The sequence below is a fragment of the Lepidochelys olivacea genome (genome assembly GCF_965140295.1).
Source record: "Lepidochelys olivacea isolate rLepOli2 genome assembly, chromosome: 11".
NCBI classification, from domain to species: domain Eukaryota; kingdom Metazoa; phylum Chordata; order Testudines; family Cheloniidae; genus Lepidochelys; species Lepidochelys olivacea.
The window spans coordinates 6473000-6492095 of record NC_140421.1 but is presented as its reverse complement, the minus strand read 5'-3'; the positions used below and the strand labels follow the sequence as shown (position 1 = coordinate 6492095).

Genomic DNA, 19096 nt, shown 5'->3' with positions numbered 1-19096 from the left:
TGAGATGGAGTTGGGTGGCTGCACACTTCTCCATACTCAGGGCTGTGTATACATGATGCATTCTGGCCCTTTAAGAAATTCTATTTAACTGAAATGCCTCTGCCCACCTTAGCCTAGCAGTGGGATTTCCCCCAACTATACAAAGTCTACATTTTATGAAGTTTTTCAGTTTTCCATGAGATGCTTATAAAACCGGGGTCCAGTGGGGCTGGGATCCTTCTGGATGGGAAGACATATAAAAAAAGATACCCCACTAAACCAGCTATCATTGTTTCAGTGGTATTTTACCATCCTAAGTGCTAAGACATATTGAAGTCAAGCCCTAGTAGCTTTCAACATGGAGGGAATTTACTGAACTTCAGAGGGCCCATGTAAGACTGTCATAGTGTAGGACAGATCTATAAGGAAGTTAGGCTTAGCCCCCACCTGTGACTGGTTAGCTGTCTCCCAGTTCCTGAGATAAAAGATCAGCAAGAAGCTCTGTTGAAGTGCAACAACACAGTTAATGTGTGATTCACAAGCCCATGGCCTGGGGAGTGTAGCCCTGTAGGGAGTAGATAGGCTTCTGCAGAAGACTCTGGGACTTAACCATGAAGAAAAGGGACTTAAAAGCTGATGCCATTGATAGTGATTTTTGGCTGGCTTTAGAAAGACCCTGTCTACAGACCATTTCAGCCACCTTATGGACCTAAGCAGTGCAGGTTGCTTGGGATTTTCTACATAGGAACATAAGATGTGTCAGACTGGATCAGACCTGTGATCCATCTAGTATCCTGTCTCCAACAATAACCAGCTCCAAATGCCTTAAAAGAAGGTGGAAGAAACCCTGCAGTAGGCAGATGTGAAATAATCTGCTTCCCATGAAAGACTCACGCTAACTCCTGGTAGGTAGAGGCTGATACAAGACCTGAATCGTGTGAAGTAAATTTCATCCCATATGAAAAAAAAGAAAAACCAACAAATTAATAAACCACATTAATTGTAAAAGGAAAAAAGCAGCCAAACATAATGTTCTCTTATAAGATATGTTCCCCATGTAACTTACAACATATTTGTTTAGAGAAACAAGGTAATATCTGTTATTGGACCCTCTTCTGTGCTGAGAGAGACGAGCTTTTAAACTATCGGGGGTAGCTGTGTTAGTCTGTATCCACAAAAACAACAAGGAGTCTGGTGGCACCTTAAAGACTAACAGATGTATTTGGGCATAACTTTCATGGGTAAAATACCCAGTTCTTCAGGTGCATATGCACGTGCACCTGAAGAAGTGGGGCTTTTTACCAACAAAAGCTTATGCCCAATAAATCTGTTAGTCTTTAAGGTGCCACCAGACTCCTTGAAGCTTTCAAACTGTCTCTCTCACCAACAGAAGTGGGTCCAATAAATGATATTACCACACTCACCTTCTCTCCAGTATACTGGGACCAACATGGGCTACAACAACACTGCGTACAATATATTTGTTTCTACATCTGCAATGCTCTGCATACCAGTTAAGATTAAGGGGTTGCCATAATCGGTATGCACATGCTTAATTAATAATCCATATAGCTGACACGATTTGCTGTTTAAAAAATGTTACAAATATTTTTTAAATTAATCTTCCTATTTTATTTAATTTAAACTCAGCATTTCATTTCCATGAAGGAGATGGCTAGTCATCAAGATTTAATATCTTTTATTTTTATCATCCCTTCTGAATGAATTCAAGTATTTTGCAATTCTCACAAACAAGACTCAACATCAAAGTTTAATTTAGTTTATTTATCTTCTGGAAGTATTTATGGATCCTTCTGGATGGAAGGTGTATGTTAATATAAGATACTACTGTTATGATGAACAAATGTGTATCCAGTGTAGCTTTCCAAGTATAATGTCTTCTGTACCTGCGGAGATGTTAATAAAGACAGAATGAGAAGGGACAAAATCTTTTATCTCTACAGGTTGAAGTTTAAATATGGCCTGGATCACACAAGTAGAATGAATTCTGGAGTCTAAGATTAGTTTCTAGTGGCCTTGAGAAATTTCACTGGCAAAATTTTGGACTTGGGGAGATGTTTGCACAAACCATGCTTGACTTCAATGGAGCTATGGCAGTTTACACCAGCTAAGCTAATAATGTCTATTATTTACCATATGTAACTTTAGGGACAGATCCTGCCCTCATACCCCATGAAAGGCTATGCTTTTAGGATTGTAAGCAATGGCATGATTTTCCCCTTCGGGTTTTGTGTTGTTTGGCTTAAAATCAATCTATAAAATAGCTATTACCTAGTGATATTTACAGAATTGTTTGTGGGAATGTTGAACCAAAGCCTTTTTCAGAAATGTTAATAGAGCTATTAGTGGTATTTAGCCAGGATTTGGCAGTGTATCCTATGTATCACTGCTCTGGCGGTGCCGTTCTCTTCTGCAGAAATTAAGTGTCTGCTGTGCAGAGGACCCTCACGTACCGACCCATTCCAAGGATGTCTTTCAGAGACTGAGGTGTGGACTTCCCCTGTTTGTCTCAGTGAACTCTTAAATCTGGAGTCTAATGACCACACTTCAAGTGTCAATATTGTTAATATGTTTCACTGCTGATCATTTCAGCAGAAAAATCCAGCCACTCTGAGATCATGAGTAGAATTTAAGGATGGTCCCACCATGATATTTTTTTCCCACTCTAACCCTTGTGCTTTGCATGTTCTTAAGCTTCAGCTCATTCATAAGATTTTCAAGTAAAGTTCAGTTCTCAGTTTGCTCGTTTTAACTGGCTATTGCAGCTGTTATGGTTCCATATCCAGAGACATGGTACCATGTACATGGCATTGGCCTGAATGTCAGTCATGCTATTCCTCGGCTTAGGGAAACAGGCTCAGGTAGCATTAAGCTACCTTTGTGTTCCTTGTATTCTGAGTCCATGCAACTGCCTGCTCAAACCCTGGTTTAAACCTTAAGGCTGCTTCACATGGCTGTCTATTGGATGTACCCAGGGAGCGATTTCTGGCCACTTTAAAGCCCCCTTTATGCTATCAGAGCATTGTAAAGGGGAAGTGGTGTATGTAAGAATCAGCTCCTGTATGTGTATGCTCATATCAGCTATAGAGGAGCACATTGAAACTAGGCTCAGTATGACATTTCTTCTTTGCCTCTGCATTTTCCACCTGTTGTCAGTGCAACTCAGCTCTACCATTCTTCATTTGTTCTTGATTCACAGTAGCAGATGCTTGTGCAGCCTCCTGAGGTTACATCTGCTATGCATTTCCTGTCCCTAGTGTGGTTTCTTTCCTAAAATGTCCTCAGGTATTGTTTTTGGGGGGGTGGGTGGGAAGGGAGAAGTATACAAGCATTTACTTTTACTTGGAATTCCACTCTGTCACTTAGCTTATGTATGAAATTGTTGTTGGGCTCTTGTGGGCTCCCCAGTCAATCAGTCAGTGAATCATGGAGGTTTAGTGGGGTGTACTAGGCAAAGGCCCCCTGCTGCAGCCTTCAGGGTCCTACCACACCCCGTCCCAGAAAGGAGCAGTAGAGCTTAGTCTTCCAACTGGCCTAGAGAGACTGCGCAGGAGGCAGCCAATCAGGGAAAGACTGCACGAAGCAGCCAATCAGAGGGTTGCAGACCCATGTAAAGGGAGCTGCAGTTCAGAACAGAGGTAGTTCCTTGCTGGAGCTAGAGGAGTACAAGTGGTGCTCCTGGCTAGCTGAAGGGAGCTGTAGTACCATGGACAACTCAGTTGCTGGCAAGGAGCAGGGGAGTAAGAGAGCTCCTGGCTGGCTGGTGGGACTTGTTCATCACAGGCCTTGAGGTGAGGGTGGACCATTGGTGAAGGTGCTGAGGCCCATGGTGCTGTAGCAGCATAGCAAAGAGCGGAAAGGGAAGCAGTGGTACCTGGCTGCTATCCATAGCGTCCCTGGGCTGGGACCCGGAGACATGGACAAGCCCACAGGGGAGAGGCCTGACACTCCAAGACGAGACTGAAGACCACTGAATAGGGCCAGACATAGTGAACTGTTTGGACTCTATTGGACTTTGATACACCCCTGGAAGTGGGCCTGAAGTACTTGATGGCCCAGCTGGAGAGCTGGGGCCAGAAAGGCCCAGAGAGGATGAAGACGTTGCTTCCAGGGAGGAAACCCAGTGGGTATGGCTCGATCGCGGAGATGGTGTAAAGACTGTTGAACTGTTTACCCCGCAACGGGTCTGTTTTGCGGGTCTCATTCCACAGAGTGTGACTCGGCCAGAGGACTCAGTCGCCGAAGACCTTCTGCAATTAGAGGGAGAGTACAAACACATACACTCAGCCAAAGGCACTCGCGAGAGGTGAGCGCTGCATCCTGGTGACAGGAGGATATTCATGTGTGCTTTGTGCAGTTGGGATGTTTCCTCCCAAGTTTTAAATAATACTAAAGCTACTTCTACACTGGGCCTTGAGTAAGAAGGAAACTACTGGAATCACAGTTTTTATATTACTGCTTCTGTGTTAAATTCTGTGCTTTAACTCTGCCCCCAGAGCAAAACAAAATCCTTTTCCACACAGCCAAAGTGACAGTCGTCAGTCATGAATGCTTAGAAAGTCTTTCAGTATGGTGTGCTCCAGAGACAGTGTCTATAGAGCGGTGGAGCAAGCACAGAGTTCAGATTCAGAATAATCTTAGCCACGGGCTTAGGTTTTGGGTTGGAAACTGCAGCAGCTCTAGGGTTTGGGGTGGACAGTGCCAAAACCTCATACATACTCTCTCTCTCTCCTGAGGAGGTATTGGATGCAGTCAAAGCGGAAACTGGAAAATAATCCCTTCCAATTGTGCATTCATCCTCAGGAGGGAAAACACAGGGGAGTGTTCAAATCCAAACCCCGCAATCTCTCCACACGCACACACACCCCGCAAACAAAAGGTGAAGGGATTCAGAGTGAAGTTTCTGCTTTTGTTCCATCCCTCATTATGACAATACCATCTAACAATACCACTGGTGGCCATACTGCACTCAATTACAGTCCCTCCTCATTAGGACAACGTTCTTATTAATTATGCCTAATAGGGGAGGTGGAAAGGTGTTGACCTAATAATAGATTTTAGGTTACATGGTTTATATACTGTACAAGTTACCTAGATAGTACCAGAAGGATTCTTTTCCAACTGTGATTGCTATAATAATGGAAGGGCAGTTGATATATGTCAGTACACATGGCATATGTGGCATGCTACTAATATGATTTTCTATATGTGTGTGTGTGTGTGTGTGTGTGCATGCACACAGGTAGAGTATGCATTGCCAGTCAGATGAGTCTATGACCCTAAGTGTTGAATTATTAGCACCTCAGTAAATTCATAACCACAAGGGTTGGGCTTTCAAAGGATTCCAAGGAAATAATGTGCTCAGCGCCCATTGAATTTCATACCTGCTGCACCTGTGTATACTCCTCTGATCGATTCTGAGACATGTCACTAAGAGTGCAAAGGGCAAACAAGGAACAAGCTTGCAGGCCAGGTTGTATAAATTGTGCTAAGCCTGGCACTGAGGGCCATGCAGGGTCATGCCAGAACATTGCATGCTCTTGAGGAGAAGGGGAGATGGTCCCTCCTGAGGATTCAGGGGAGTGAAATTGCTACGCTATTCGTTTGGATAGTTCAGCACACCCACTCAGCTGGCTGGGGTGTGAGGACATGTCCTTGTCTCCTCCTCTATTCCCTTGGGGGGTATTTTCTGCCTCAGGGGTGAGTAGAAAGATCAGTCCCCATTTTCCGCTCAGTGTAAACATGGCCATAACTAGCACAAAAGGGACGGAAGCTCCCTGCATTCCTGTGCAAGGATAGGGGCATGTTCTAGCCTCATAATCTTCAAGAGAGAATACAAAGCCAGAGACGTGACTGTACCATATAAAGCTCTTGTACTGCTCTGCCGGGGGACAAGCCTGGTTCAGAGCAGCCCAGAACTGGCAGAAGGCAGAGGTGATGTAGAGTTCTCTTTGCATTCCTCTCATAATCCTGAGATGCACCATTTGCTCCTCAGCTGCAACCAGGGACTGGAGCCATTATGTTCAAATCAAATGCAAATGTTATATTCCAATCAAATGCACAACTACAAATTGGGGAATAGCTGGCTAGGCAGTAGTACTGCTGAAAAGGATCTGGGGGTTACAGTGGATCACAAACTGCTTATGAATCAGCCATGTGATGCAGTTGTGAAAAAGGCTAATGCCATTTGGGGGTGTATTAACAGGCATGTTGTATGTAAGACATGGGAGGTCATTGTAGGAATGATATCAGGAGGGCCAAATCGCACCTGGAGCTGCAGCTAGCCAGAGATGTCAAGAGTAACAAGAAGGGTTTCTTCAGGTATGTTGGCAACAAGAAGAAAGCCAAGGAATGTGTGGGCCCCTTACTGAATGAGGGAGGCAACCTAGTGACAGAGGATGTGGAAAAAGCTAATGTACTCAATGCTTTTTTTGCCTGTTTTCACTAACAAGGTCAGCTCCCAGACTGCTGCGCTGGGCATCACAAAATGGGGAAGAGATGGCCAGCCCTCTGTGGAGATAGAGGTGGTTAGGGACTATTTAGAAAAGCTGGACGTGCACAAGTCCATGGGGCCGGACGAGTTGCATCCGAGAGTGCTGAAGGAATTGGCGGCTGTGATTGCAGAGCCATTGGCCATTATCTTTGAAAACTCATGGCGAACCGGGGAAGTCCCAGATGACTGGAAAAAGGCTAATGTAGTGCCAATCTTTAAAAAAGGGAAGAAGGAGGATCCTGGGAACTACAGGCCAGTCAGCCTCACCTCAGTCCCTGGAAAAATCATGGAGCAGGTCCTCAAAGAATCAATCCTGAAGCACTTGCATGAGAGGAAAGTGATCAGGAACAGCCAGCATGGATTCACCAAGGGAAGGTCATGCCTGACTAATCTAATCGCCTTTTATGATGAGATTACTGGTTCTGTGGATGAAGGGAAAGCAGTGGATGTATTGTTTCTTGACTTTAGCAAAGCTTTTGACACGGTCTCCCACAGTATTCTTGTCAGCAAGTTAAGGAAGTATGGGCTGGATGAATGCACTATAAGGTGGGTAGAAAGCTGGCTAGATTGTCGGGCTCAACGGGTAGTGATCAATGGCTCCATGTCTAGTTGGCAGCTGGTATCAAGTGGAGTACCCCAAGGGTCGGTCCTGGGGCCGGTTTTGTTCAATATCTTCATAAATGATCTGAAGGATGGTGTGGATTGCACTCTCAGCAAATTTGCGGATGATACTAAACTGGGAGGAGTGGTAGATATGCTGGAGGGGAGGGATAGGATACAGAAAGACCTAGACAAATTGGAGGATTGGGCCAAAAGAAATCTGATGAGGTTCAATAAGGATAAGTGCAGGGTCCTGCACTTAGGACGGAAGAACCCAATGCACAGCTACAGACTAGGGACCGAATGGCTAGACAGCAGTTCTGCGGAAAAGGACCTAGGGGTGACAGTGGACGAGAAGCTGGATATGAGTCAGCAGTGTGCCCTTGTTGCCAAGAAGGCCAATGGCATTTTGGGATGTATAAGTAGGGGCATAGCGAGCAGATCGAGGGACGTGATCGTTCCCCTCTATTCGACATTGGTGAGGCCTCATCTGGAGTACTGTGTCCGGTTTTGGGCCCCACACTTCAAGAAGGATGTGGATAAATTGGAGAGAGTCCAGCGAAGGGCAACAAAAATGATTAGGGGACTGGAACACATGACTTATGAGGAGAGGCTGAGGGAGCTGGGATTGTTTAGCCTGCAGAAGAGAAGAATGAGGGGGGATTTGATAGCTGCGTTCAACTACCTGAAAGGGGGTTCCAAAGAGGATGGCTCTAGACTGTTCTCAATGGTAGCAGATGACAGAACGAGGAGTAATGGTCTCAAGTTGCAGTGGGGGAGGTTTAGATTGGATATTAGGAAAAACTTTTTCACTAAGAGGGTGGTGAAACACTGGAATGCGTTACCTAGGGAGGTGGTAGAATCTCCTTCCTTAGAGGTTTTTAAGGTCAGGCTTGACAAAGCCCTGGCTGGGATGATTTAACTGGGAATTGGTCCTGCTTCGAGCAGGGGGTTGGACTAGATGACCTTCTGGGGTCCCTTCCAACCCTGATATTCTATGATTCTATGATTGATTGTCCTACTCTATTCAGCACTGGTGAAGCCTTAGCTGGAGTACTGTGTCCCATTATGGGCACCACACTTTAAGAAAAATGTGGAGAAATTGGAGAGAGCCCAGAGGAGAGCAACAAAAATAATAAAAGGTTTAGAAAACCTGACCTATCAGGAAACGTTTAAAAAAACAAAACAAATGGGCAGGTTTAGTCTTGAGAAAAGAAGATTGAAGATGAACCTGATAACAGCCTTGAAAGGTGTTAAGGGCTGTTATAAAGAGGATTGGGGTCACTGTTCTCCATGTCCACTGTAGGTAGGTCAAGAAGTAATGGGCTTAATCTGCAGCAAGGGAGATTTAGTTTAGATATTAGGGGGAAAAAAATCCAGCTCTAAGGGTAGTTAAGCTCTGGAATAGGCTTCCAGGGGAGGAATCCCTGTCATTTTGGACTAACACCTATCAGGGATAGTCGAGGTTTACTTGGTCCTGCCTCAGCTCAGGAGGCCGGACTTAATGACTTCTAAAGGTGATTCCAGCCCTACAGTTCTATTGTTCTGTTTGGTTTTACCCCTCCATCGCTATTGGCCATTCCATAGACTCTGTAGTAAATTTCATAACATTGAGCATTATTGACCATGTTACACAGCACAGCGCTAGGCTCCTGAACCCCTGTCCAAACATGTACTGTTCCAAAGGAATCTGGAGGATTCTTTTACGCTTAATTTATGGTGCCTCCAGACTGCTTCTTTTAGCATTCTGGCTGGAGGCTACTGAGTAAAGCTTGTAAGTCGGCTGCATAATGCCACCTGTTTCCCTCTGCCTTTTAAGTCCTTCTGCAACAAGATAATGAAAATCACCCTTATCTACACACACACTTTTCTGTGTCTATATTATAAAAAGAAAGCAGTCCCCCAACAGTCCTTCACTCCACTACATCCTCCCTAACGCCATCTCTTGCCAACAAAAGAAAACATCCTTTGTTTTTTAAACAAAGCCCTGAACAAGTAATCCTTGAAGAGTGTTAAGTCATTTAGCCAGTTGTGCCTCTAAGCTACAGTATTGATTTGCACTATGCTTTGCTGCTGAACCATTGACGTGAGCTCCCTTCCACCCCAAAGGCTTCCTCCTGGCTATTCAGAGCTGCTCAGTAAGACCGAGCTGCATAAACCTGTTGTGCCAGCAAAAGTTGTTCATTTAACTGTCACGTCCTTAGCAAAGTGTTTCCCCAAGCCCTATGGTTTGCAGGTTTGAACCTCATGCTAATATCCCTAGGTCAGGGAGAAGATTCAGATCATATGCATAAGGTCAAAAATACCATATAACCCTTGGATGAACACTTTTCACAAAACGATCACTCATATCTGACCCTTCAGTTCTTATCCTCAAAGGAAACCTACCTAATACCTTCAAAAGATGAACCTGGAAGCTTAAATTTATAACTTTGATAGACACTAAAATTATGGACTTAATAAAGACACTGGATTCATGGCTTTGTAGGGGGGTGGGCAGGGGCTCCCTCATGTCTCTTCCAGACCCTGCTTCCGGTCCTGTATCACGTCTTTCTTCCCACTGCACCCTAGAAGATGCCCAAAGGGGGTGTTCTTTGAGTAAACACATGAAAAAATCCTCTCCCCTCTTCCTTCCTTTATTAGAGAGGAGAGTCTGTAGGAACACAAAGAGAGGCAAGGGTGACCTAAATCTTCGGCAGTATTCCTGGGTCAGCCCCTTGGGCTTAGTCTAAAATGCATCTCAGTGGTGATGTGAGAATGTTATTCTCCTCTCCCTTCACATACCCCACCTTTCAAGCTGGAAAAGCTGTTCTGGGGCAGTTTGTCTCCATCTCCGATCTCCCATGAAAAGAAATCAGCATTAGCATGGTCCTTTCCCATCCAGTGTTGTACTCTGAAACTGTAGAGTGGTAGCAAAAGGTTTCATCTCATTGTGCATAGATTTGTGTCTTTCATGGTATGGATCCAGAATAGGGGAGCGTGATCTGTTAACAGGGAGAAGGATTGGCTGTAAGTCCCACATCCAGGAGAGCTTTTAATACAGCCTTTAAGTGCTATAGGTGGTCTTACCATATAGGACTATAGAGGATGTCCTCTATGTAGGCAGCAGCATATTGCTGTGGGGGGTGACAATCCTATTCATAATCTTTTGGAAAGTCACAGCAGTTCCATGGAGGCCAAAAGGCATAGTCTTGAATTGGAAGTGCCTGAAAGAGGTGGAGAGAGCTTTTTTGTCTTGCAAGGAAGGGGATAAAGGAATCTGCCAATACCCTTTTGTTAGGTTGATATTGCTCAGGTGTTTTGCCGTTCCCACCTGCTCTAGTAACTCTTCTACCCTTGGCATTAGGTAAGCGTTGAATTTCAAGATGGAATTGACCTGTCTAAAGCCAATGCAGAACTGAACCAAACTCTATGGTTTGGGAACAAAAACTATTGATTCCACAATTACCCTCATCTCCAGCATGGCTCGTACTTCCTCTCGGGCTGTATCCCACATCCTCTGTGGCAGTGGTCTAGGGCTCTCCCTGACCAGCTGGCCTGGGGTGATTTCTAGATGACGCTGGACCAACTGTGTTCTTCCTGGGTGCATGGAGAATACAGTTGTGAAGTCCTCAATCAATTGAAGGAGCTACTTTCTTTGCCCAGGGAAGAGCCCCTCAGCCCCGGGACTGTTATGAATTCTTGGACACTGGGTACTTAGGTCCCTAATTCAAGTTCAGTCAGAAAGGGAGTTACCAGCAGGGCCTCCCACATTTTCCAGCGATTGAGAAGATTCACATGATAGATCTTAATATGCCGGCCTGACCTGCCTGTCACTGGGCCATTAATTTAGACTTGGCTGAGGGTAGTAGCAACAGGACATGGTTGCCTGGGTGGAAAGTCCATGGTTGTGTCCCTGTATTGTAATTTTTTTTCCTGGGTGTGTTGGGCCTTTCTCAAATTCTCTCTGCCTGTTGAACACCCCTATGTTTATGATTTGGTCCCTTAATTGTAAGATATATTGAAGTACACTTAAGTCCCCTGCATCTTGTTCCTCCCAACCTTCTCATAGCAAGTCCAAGATTCCTCAAGTTTGATGACCGTAAAGCAGCTATGGGGAAGAACCCCACAGATGCTTGCGGAGCCTCCCTTACGGCAAACTGGAATGGTGAGAGTAGCTGGTCCCACTGCCTGGGATTGTCACTGACAAAGCATTTCAACATTCCCTTCAGCATCTTATTAAATCGCTCTACTCGGCTGTTGGTCTGCAGGTGGTACACCAAGGTTTTTAGGAATGTGACCTTCAGAAGGGAGCATAATTCACTCATCAGTTGGGAGGAGAAGCTAGTGCCTTGATCTGTTAATATTTCATAGGGAAATCCCACACATGAGAAGAGCTTCAAGAGTTCTGGAGTGATCACAGTAGCTTTGACAGAGAGCAGAGGAACAGCCTCCGGGTACCTGGTTGTATAGTTGACAATCACTAATGTGTACTGATGCCAAAACGCAGTTTTTTCTAGGGGCCTAACTATGTCTATTCTGATTTTCTCAATGGGTGTTTCAATCAAGGGCAGAGGGACCAAGGGTGCCTTAGGGGTCCTGTTACTGTTGTCCAGCTGACGTTCTGGGCAGGAGGAACAGTATTCTCTCACCTCATGATGCACCCCCAGCCAGTAGAATTGAGCAAATACCCAAGACGTTGTCTTCTCACTGGGCGTCCAGCATATGGGATATCATGTGCAAGCTGCAACACCGCCCATTGGTACTCGTGCAGCACCAGCCGCTGGGCGCTCACTACCCCAGTTTGTTGATCCCATTCAATTCAATACAAGCGCTCCGTGGTTCACTGTAGGGTTCTTCCTTTGCTGTTGCACAAAATTTCTGCTCTGTAATAGGGTTCCCAGGTTCTGACTGCTTACCTCTTCTTTCCCTGTGGGTGTCAGAGGCCATGTTGCTTAGGACATTCCTTCTTCAGGATCATTGTTTCCACCAAGGCTCACCAAGTTCAGGGAACTGGTTTTGCTGATGGGTCTGGATTCTCATTCACTCTCCAGACTTGAGGATTAAAGACTCCCTAGGAAAAAAGCCAGCCCTGCCCTATGATTATGAGGTAGGATACTTTTTTGGCTAGGGGTTATCATTACCACTGAGGTATGAGCTCCCCTTGTCAATGGTAGCTGCTGGCTCAGGTAGGTTTTGACATCACTATGCAGGTAGATTGTATTCTTAGGGGAGTTGTCATCTTCCACCCTGAAGGCCTGAACCACTGCCTGACTACAACCAGAATCTAAGAGTCCTTGAACCCTCTTCCCTTGGACCATCACCAGTACTGTCAACTTGGGGAGGGGGTCTTTTTCCATGTCCAGGTTTCTGCTGTCCAGCCCTGGGCATATTCACATTCCATAAGAGGAACTCTCCCTCTTTATGTGTCCTGTCTGCCCACAAGAATAGCACGTTAAATGGCTGGTGCTTCTGACATCTTTCCTCGGTGATGTTGGGTCTGGTCGTGGCAACCGTGGCAGCGGGACTGTAAGTCCTGATCCCATTGTTTGAGGTTCCTGGCAGTCCTGTGGATGATGATGTATCTGTGCCTGACCACCTTGCCTTACAGGGACTACTCATAGTCCAAGAAGTGGAAGGATCTTTTCAGGGCTGGGTCCTTCAGAGAGATTGTTGCTGATTCTGGCTCACCCCAGCCCCCTCAGTGGTCTCCCACCCTATGGAGGCCTTGGGTTTTTCTGCCTCTAATGATCTTTCAGCTTCAACAAAGTCCTCCGTTAGCCATGCCACATCTGATAATGTCCTCAGGCAGTGCTGTAGTACCCACTCCTTGCCTTTCACAGGTGATATCTTTATGAAGTGTTCTGTTGTGATGGCTTTGGTCACCTGGGCCTCTGATTGCTCCTCCAGATGGAGCCACTTCCAAGTGTTTTCTGTGCCTTTGTGCTACTATCTGGGGTCTCGCCCCCTTGGGGTAGTTCTCGGCTCTAAACCATTGATGGTAGGTCTCTTTGGAAATATCCAAGCACTCCAAAATGGCAGACTTTACTTGTTTGCAGTCTTTTGCGCTCTCTAAATCCTGATTATGATAAATTTCATGGGCCAGATCTGGCAAGTATGGGGCCAGAATCAAAGCTGCTTGTTCTGGGGGCCAGTGGGCTGCTAGTGTTCACATGCAGCTAGGAAGGCTTCAGGGCCATCATCTAGCGCCATCTTGGTTAGCTTTACTGGTACTGGTGGGGGAATCCCCTCGGCAGATACATGGCCGGCTGGAACGCTTTGGTGGCATAGGGCTGGTGCTATCTGCTGTATCCTTTCCTTTTGAAATTCCTGCTGCTGGGCCATCAGTTGCCTCAGCAGCTGTTGTTGCTGTGTGATCTGAACTGGCTGCTGCGTGGCCCACGCCTGCAGCAATTGTGGTTGGAACTGCTGTTGCTGAGAAGGTTGCTGGTGATGCATCTCTGCTAAGCACTTGTACCACAATGCTGCTTCCATCTTGCACGGAGCAGCTGGGCTCTATCCCCTCGAAGGCTTTTTTTTTTTTGAAACCCTTATATCACGTGTGGCTATGCCCACATTCTTCACCATTTTCAGGGGGGCAGGGGCTCCCTCAAGTCCCCAGGCCCAACTTCTAGTCCTTTTTAATGTCTTTCTCCCCTGCCGGCGGATGCCCAAGGGGGGTCCCTCAAATAAACAAACTAAAAAAACCTCCTCTCCCCTCTTCCTTTCCTTAGGAGGGGGGAGTCCATAGGAAAACAAAGAGAGGCAAGGGTGACTTGGATCTCAGACACTCTTTCTGGGTCAGCCCTTTGGGCTTAACTTTAGAAATTTGGGGGTGGTTCTCTGGCCAATATAGGGAATTGGAGCATAATCCCCAATGAGCAGGTATTTGGGTGTGGCCGTTCATGCAGGTCACAGTAAACACAAATGACCAAATTCTTGTCCTTAGATGCGTGTCCCTTTAAAATCAGGGGAAGCCAGTGCTTGTGCATTGGAAGAGAGAATTTGGTCCAAAGAAGAGTCTGTAAATGTTTGTTCTCTTCAAGAAAATGCCTCTATCATCTGGAGCATAATGAAAGATAAAAAGCACATAAAATCAATCTGTCTCTTAGGCACAATCATGCTGTATAGAGCTAAATTATCCCTATCAAGATTCAGAGCCTATGGATTCCTGCTGTTAATATGCAGGAGAGCAAAGCATCAGCCAGTACTGCAAGGTGGAGCAATACGGTTTCTCTGAGATTTCTCCCCCCCGCATCTCTCTCTTAATTTGTGGAAGTGCAACGTTAATTGAACAGTATACAGTAAAACACACCCTGATCGCCAAGCAGTCCATCTCAAAAGTGTCTTATGATATATTGTTCTCTGATCATGCTTACCTGATCATGTGGCATTGGGACCAACATCTACATGTGAGTAAGTTTGGAGAGGTGACTTTTTTCATGGATCTTAGTTCAGAGTTGTGTTGCCAAAAGTCCAAAATTTCACAGCAAGCATAATCAGTCTGAAAAGGATATTTTGCTCTCGAAACAGAAATGCAGACTGCAGCCTCAGTGAAGATAATGGGAAAGCCGCAGAAGTTTCAAGAGCAAAACACTGGAAACTGTTGAACAGAGTATTACTATGAACTATTTTTGCCGTCATTGTTCATTGATATTAATGTCTCAGCCCACTTCTCGGGGGACAGGTGTCCTCATTACAAATATGTATCCTTGTGGTTAGAAGCAGACTATTAATTTAGACCATAAACCATAGAGACTAAGCTGCCCTTTCACCCCAGAGAGCTTGTTTTCACTAAGATATTTAATCATGTTTAAACTATTTTAACAACCAAGTTAAATGACATGATTCTGAGCACAATTACCTGGTCATGCACACAAGGACCAGTCATATTCAACATCATGACTGCCAGTTGTGGGGAAAACCTGGCCTGAATACCATTTACCTAGGACTCACAGGCAGCATGCCAAACATGACTTGTTCTTGTCTGTGCTGACCAGTCAGTATCCTGTCAGCAAACTCCACTGTTATTAGGATTACAATTACCATCTATTATATGTATTACGGTAGCATCTGGAGGAGATGGATGCTGAGCAGATAGGTAAGGAAGAAGGAAGTCTGTGCCCCAAGGCACAGTCTAAATGCCAGGTGGGATGCAGCAAGTGGATAAAACAGGCAAACTGGGTGGGGATGGGTTAAGAGGACAAGGTAATATGATGAAGAGAGCTTAGCAGAACAGTAGATGTCACCGTTCATCATTTGCTCATCCAAGAGGGGAAAAAAATCAAGTTTAAAGCAGGATGAAATTTCCCAGGAAAGACCAGGTCAGGGAGGGTGCAGCGTGAAGGAACATTTACAAGGAGCAGCAAGAATTGCCACTTCATACTGAGTTCTCAACAGAGGACTTCAGTCTCCAGGGATGTCAACCTGGCACTGTATTCCCTGAAAACATATTTAAAATTTGACCGTAGGATAATTGCTGTGTATTATGACTGTCCTGAGGTGCTTGTATTTCTTTGTAGCTTTGCATTTCTTTGCAGACTTGACACCAAAAGCAAAACCCTTACGTTCCTCTCTCTTGTTTCAGGGGGAACAGCTTCCAGACAGAAGGGTTTCCTGGGATGCATCCGCTCTTTACATTTAAATGGGCAGAAACTGGACCTGGAAGAGAGGGCTAAAATGACCCCTGGAGTCAAGCCTGGCTGTCCGGGACACTGTAGCAGTTATGGTAATCTCTGTCACAATGGCGGCAAATGTGTGGAGAAGTACAACGGTTATTTCTGTGACTGCACCAGCTCTCCCTACGAAGGGCCCTTCTGCAAGGAAGGTAGGTAGCATGGCTGGCTCCATGCACTCTCCTTGCAGCTCTTGGCAACCTCTATGTTTCTAAATTGCAACTAGGCCCAGCTCACCAGGGATTCTTCCCTTATCAGTTCCCACTTGAATACAACTTGGCTCACCAACGTTTGCCCAATTGAGAGGAGACCATTCCATGTGACAGAGTTGTCACATTGACCTCCTCAGATATTGTAAGCGGGGCTACTGTAAAGGTTGCCTGGCACTTCCCATTCTAAGACTCTGTTTTCAGTTGCTTATAAATTTACAAACTTTAACAGTTCAAGCTGATTTTTTTCCATGATAGGTGTCTTCCTCAGGCTGAATATGTTTGGAGAATTTCAGCCAAAATGGTATAGTTATTTCCAAAAATGGAGCTAGGGAAAATACTTTGTTTTGCCCATGTTAAATAATCTTGAGACCTTTCCTTTGAACAGCTCTACTGCCCGCATGTTTTTGGAGCAGGGACTTGAAATTTGATAGGCAGGTGGCTTTTGTGCCTTTTGCTATCCCTATGGAAATCCACCCAAATGTGACCAAGTTATAAGCCTTTGAAAAATTGCAGTTTGCACATGCTCAGTAGAGACTACTTTGATTTTAACAGTTAAATGTCTGCAGATTCTTTCCTCAGCACCTCACACTCCTAGCATTGACCAGACTCTGCATCTGTCATCCCCCCAGAACCACTGAACATGTTCCCATGTAAAAAATAGTATGTGATCTTGTAATTAAAGGGCATAATTATAATGAATATGCAGAAAAGGGCTAAATTAAGGTTACACAGACACCCTTAATTTTAACATTTCCTAACTTTTGAGTGCTTGATGTTGTGTGAGGTCTTTGGAATCGATGTTATGGAAATAGGTTCATGTCTATATTTAGTAAAAATATTGAATACTGGTTTATTGTTATATTTGTGTGTCTTGTTAATAATGATACAAATTAAACAATAGGCAAAATGGGAGCTGCCCCTTTAAGAGTAGAGAGGTGGCATAGTGAGGGGGCTGGAATGCTCAGTGTGTCTTCAGTAGGCATGCTGCTGCTGCAAGAGGAGGCTGCTTCTGGGCTATGCTGCAAGAGAAGGTCTCCACCAGCAGTAGGCTCTTAAAGAAAAAGGTCTGAATTCCCAGAACAAGGAAAGTTGTCCTGGAAAAGCTGTCTTGTGATCAGTGGTGCAACATTTGCAACCTTAGTAATATTCTTTTAACATAGTTTTTTGTGTGTAATATATATTCGCCATCCAGGCAGTTCTTAGGAAAAAAGAGATCGGGGTGAAAGGATACGTTTCAGGGAAGTGACGGCAAGAAGCCCTTAACCAGATGTTTCCCATAAATCAAAAAGAACTGATTAAATGTGATTTGGAAAAAAACCACAATTGTAATTCACATAATCTTCCTCTACTTCTAAATCACAGCCAGTTTGTATGTGAGCATATTTATTTTGGTTGTCTCTCCAATGCCATATGTTTAATCACTGGGTTGGACCCTCTTCTGGTGTAAATCGGCTTAGTTCTCTGGAATTCAGTGGAACTATGCCCACTTATGTGAATTTCAGATCTGGCACTAAGGTTGGAATAGGCACTAAGGTTGGAATAAATACCAGTGTCCTGTTCAGAGGTGGGTACAGATACTATGGGAAAGTACTGTTGGAATTAGCCTACGGCTACCCAGTAAATAGTAGAAGATGTCACCCTCCAACTGCTGTCGTCATCTAAATATATTTTGTGGCTAGACCATTTTATGCATGTGACACAAACACAAAGTCTGTCCCCTGGACCTGACCACATATAGCTAGACTTCTCAGTTCCTTAGGACCTAGGCATATCTCTTAACTACAGTACCTTTGTAAATGTGGACTGTTAATAGTTGTTTATTTGAAAGGAAGGAACATATATGGGCTAATTTCTAGCCAGTCCTTCAAAGGTCGGGTAGGGTAGAAAGAGGACAAAAGGGCTTCAAACCCAGAGCAGACCTGCAGAACTCTGCTGCTACCACCCCAATAGTTTAAGGTGGGGTCTGGCTCCAGCTCACATCCTCAGTGGTTTTCTATGGGCAACCAGGCTGAAAGTACGAAGAGGGTCTCTCCAAGTGCCTGGAAGCAAGCCAGGATGGAAGTCCTTATTGTAGAATCTGTAAGGAACATTCTGCAGCATCCTCCTCTCTGAGAGATGCTCTTCTGTGGTGGTCTGCCTGTGTCTGCCACGTCCATGGAGAATGACTCAAGCACCTGTACTTGGCTTCTACAGCTCCAGGTGCATCTTTCCCCTACCCTACTCTGGTGCTCCTCACAGGAACAGAGACATGTGTGGCTTACTCAGACAGCCTGACTTGTGAAATTCAAATCAGAGATTCACGTCTGCACCTTTAGAAAGATTTGGGGTGGGTGGGGATTGCAGATCTGATGGTTTGGTTCAGGCCTATGTCCAATTGTAAGATTTGAAAATGCACCATTTGAAATAGATCCCTTGGTTTATGCATTATTTTCAGAGGTTTCTGCAGTGTTTGAAGCTGGCACCTCAGTTACGTATATTTTCCAAGAGCCTTATCCAGTGACAAAAAATACAAGTACTTCATCCTCTGGCATTTATGCAGACGCCATTATGTCCAAGGAAAACATTGCATTTAGCTTCCTGACAGCACGTGCTCCGAGCCTCCTGCTCTACATCGACACCTACTTTCATGATTATTTGGCTGTGATTCTCTCCAAAAATGGTAAGCATTTATGATATGTTACTACAGTAATGCCATCCTGACTGTATTAATAGTTACTATGGGGACAATACCGAATTCAGGGCTGTTCTCAACTGGATTCTGTGGCTGCAGCTTTATCCGTTTCAATTCATGTAAGCAGTCATCGTTCTTGCTTATATCAGTTTAGTTTGCATGCAGTGCTTCACTCGCTTATTCAGTCCTTGAATAATCATGTTGCTGGAGCTTAAAAGTGCCTTGACTTTCATTCAGCATGGCTATACAGTTGCATTTCCTTACTATTTATCCCATGCTGAAATCTATTAGGCCGACTAGATAAGAAGATGAGAATGTCTCTGCATGTACTTGACACATGTATATACTGTTGTCTTATCTTTTACCACCTCTGTTGGTATGTGTATTGCTCCTTCGTGTGCCCTTTGAACCACCTCTGAGCATGGCCAGTTGCAGAGTAGTGATGAATACTAAATTCAGCAAAAAT

At 44.9% G+C, this 19096-nt stretch overlaps 1 protein-coding gene across 1 annotated transcript in view; it reads left to right on the top strand.

The window, feature by feature from the left end:
• The window catches only part of CNTNAP5 (contactin associated protein family member 5), a 414335-nt gene that overhangs the window by 353248 nt on the left and 41991 nt on the right, over window positions 1-19096 (top strand). The window contains exons 18-19 of the mRNA XM_084643956.1: window positions 15660-15899; window positions 18394-18618. Coding sequence (XP_084500082.1) covers window positions 15660-15899; window positions 18394-18618 — 465 coding nt within the window. The remainder of the gene's footprint in view (window positions 1-15659; window positions 15900-18393; window positions 18619-19096) is intronic.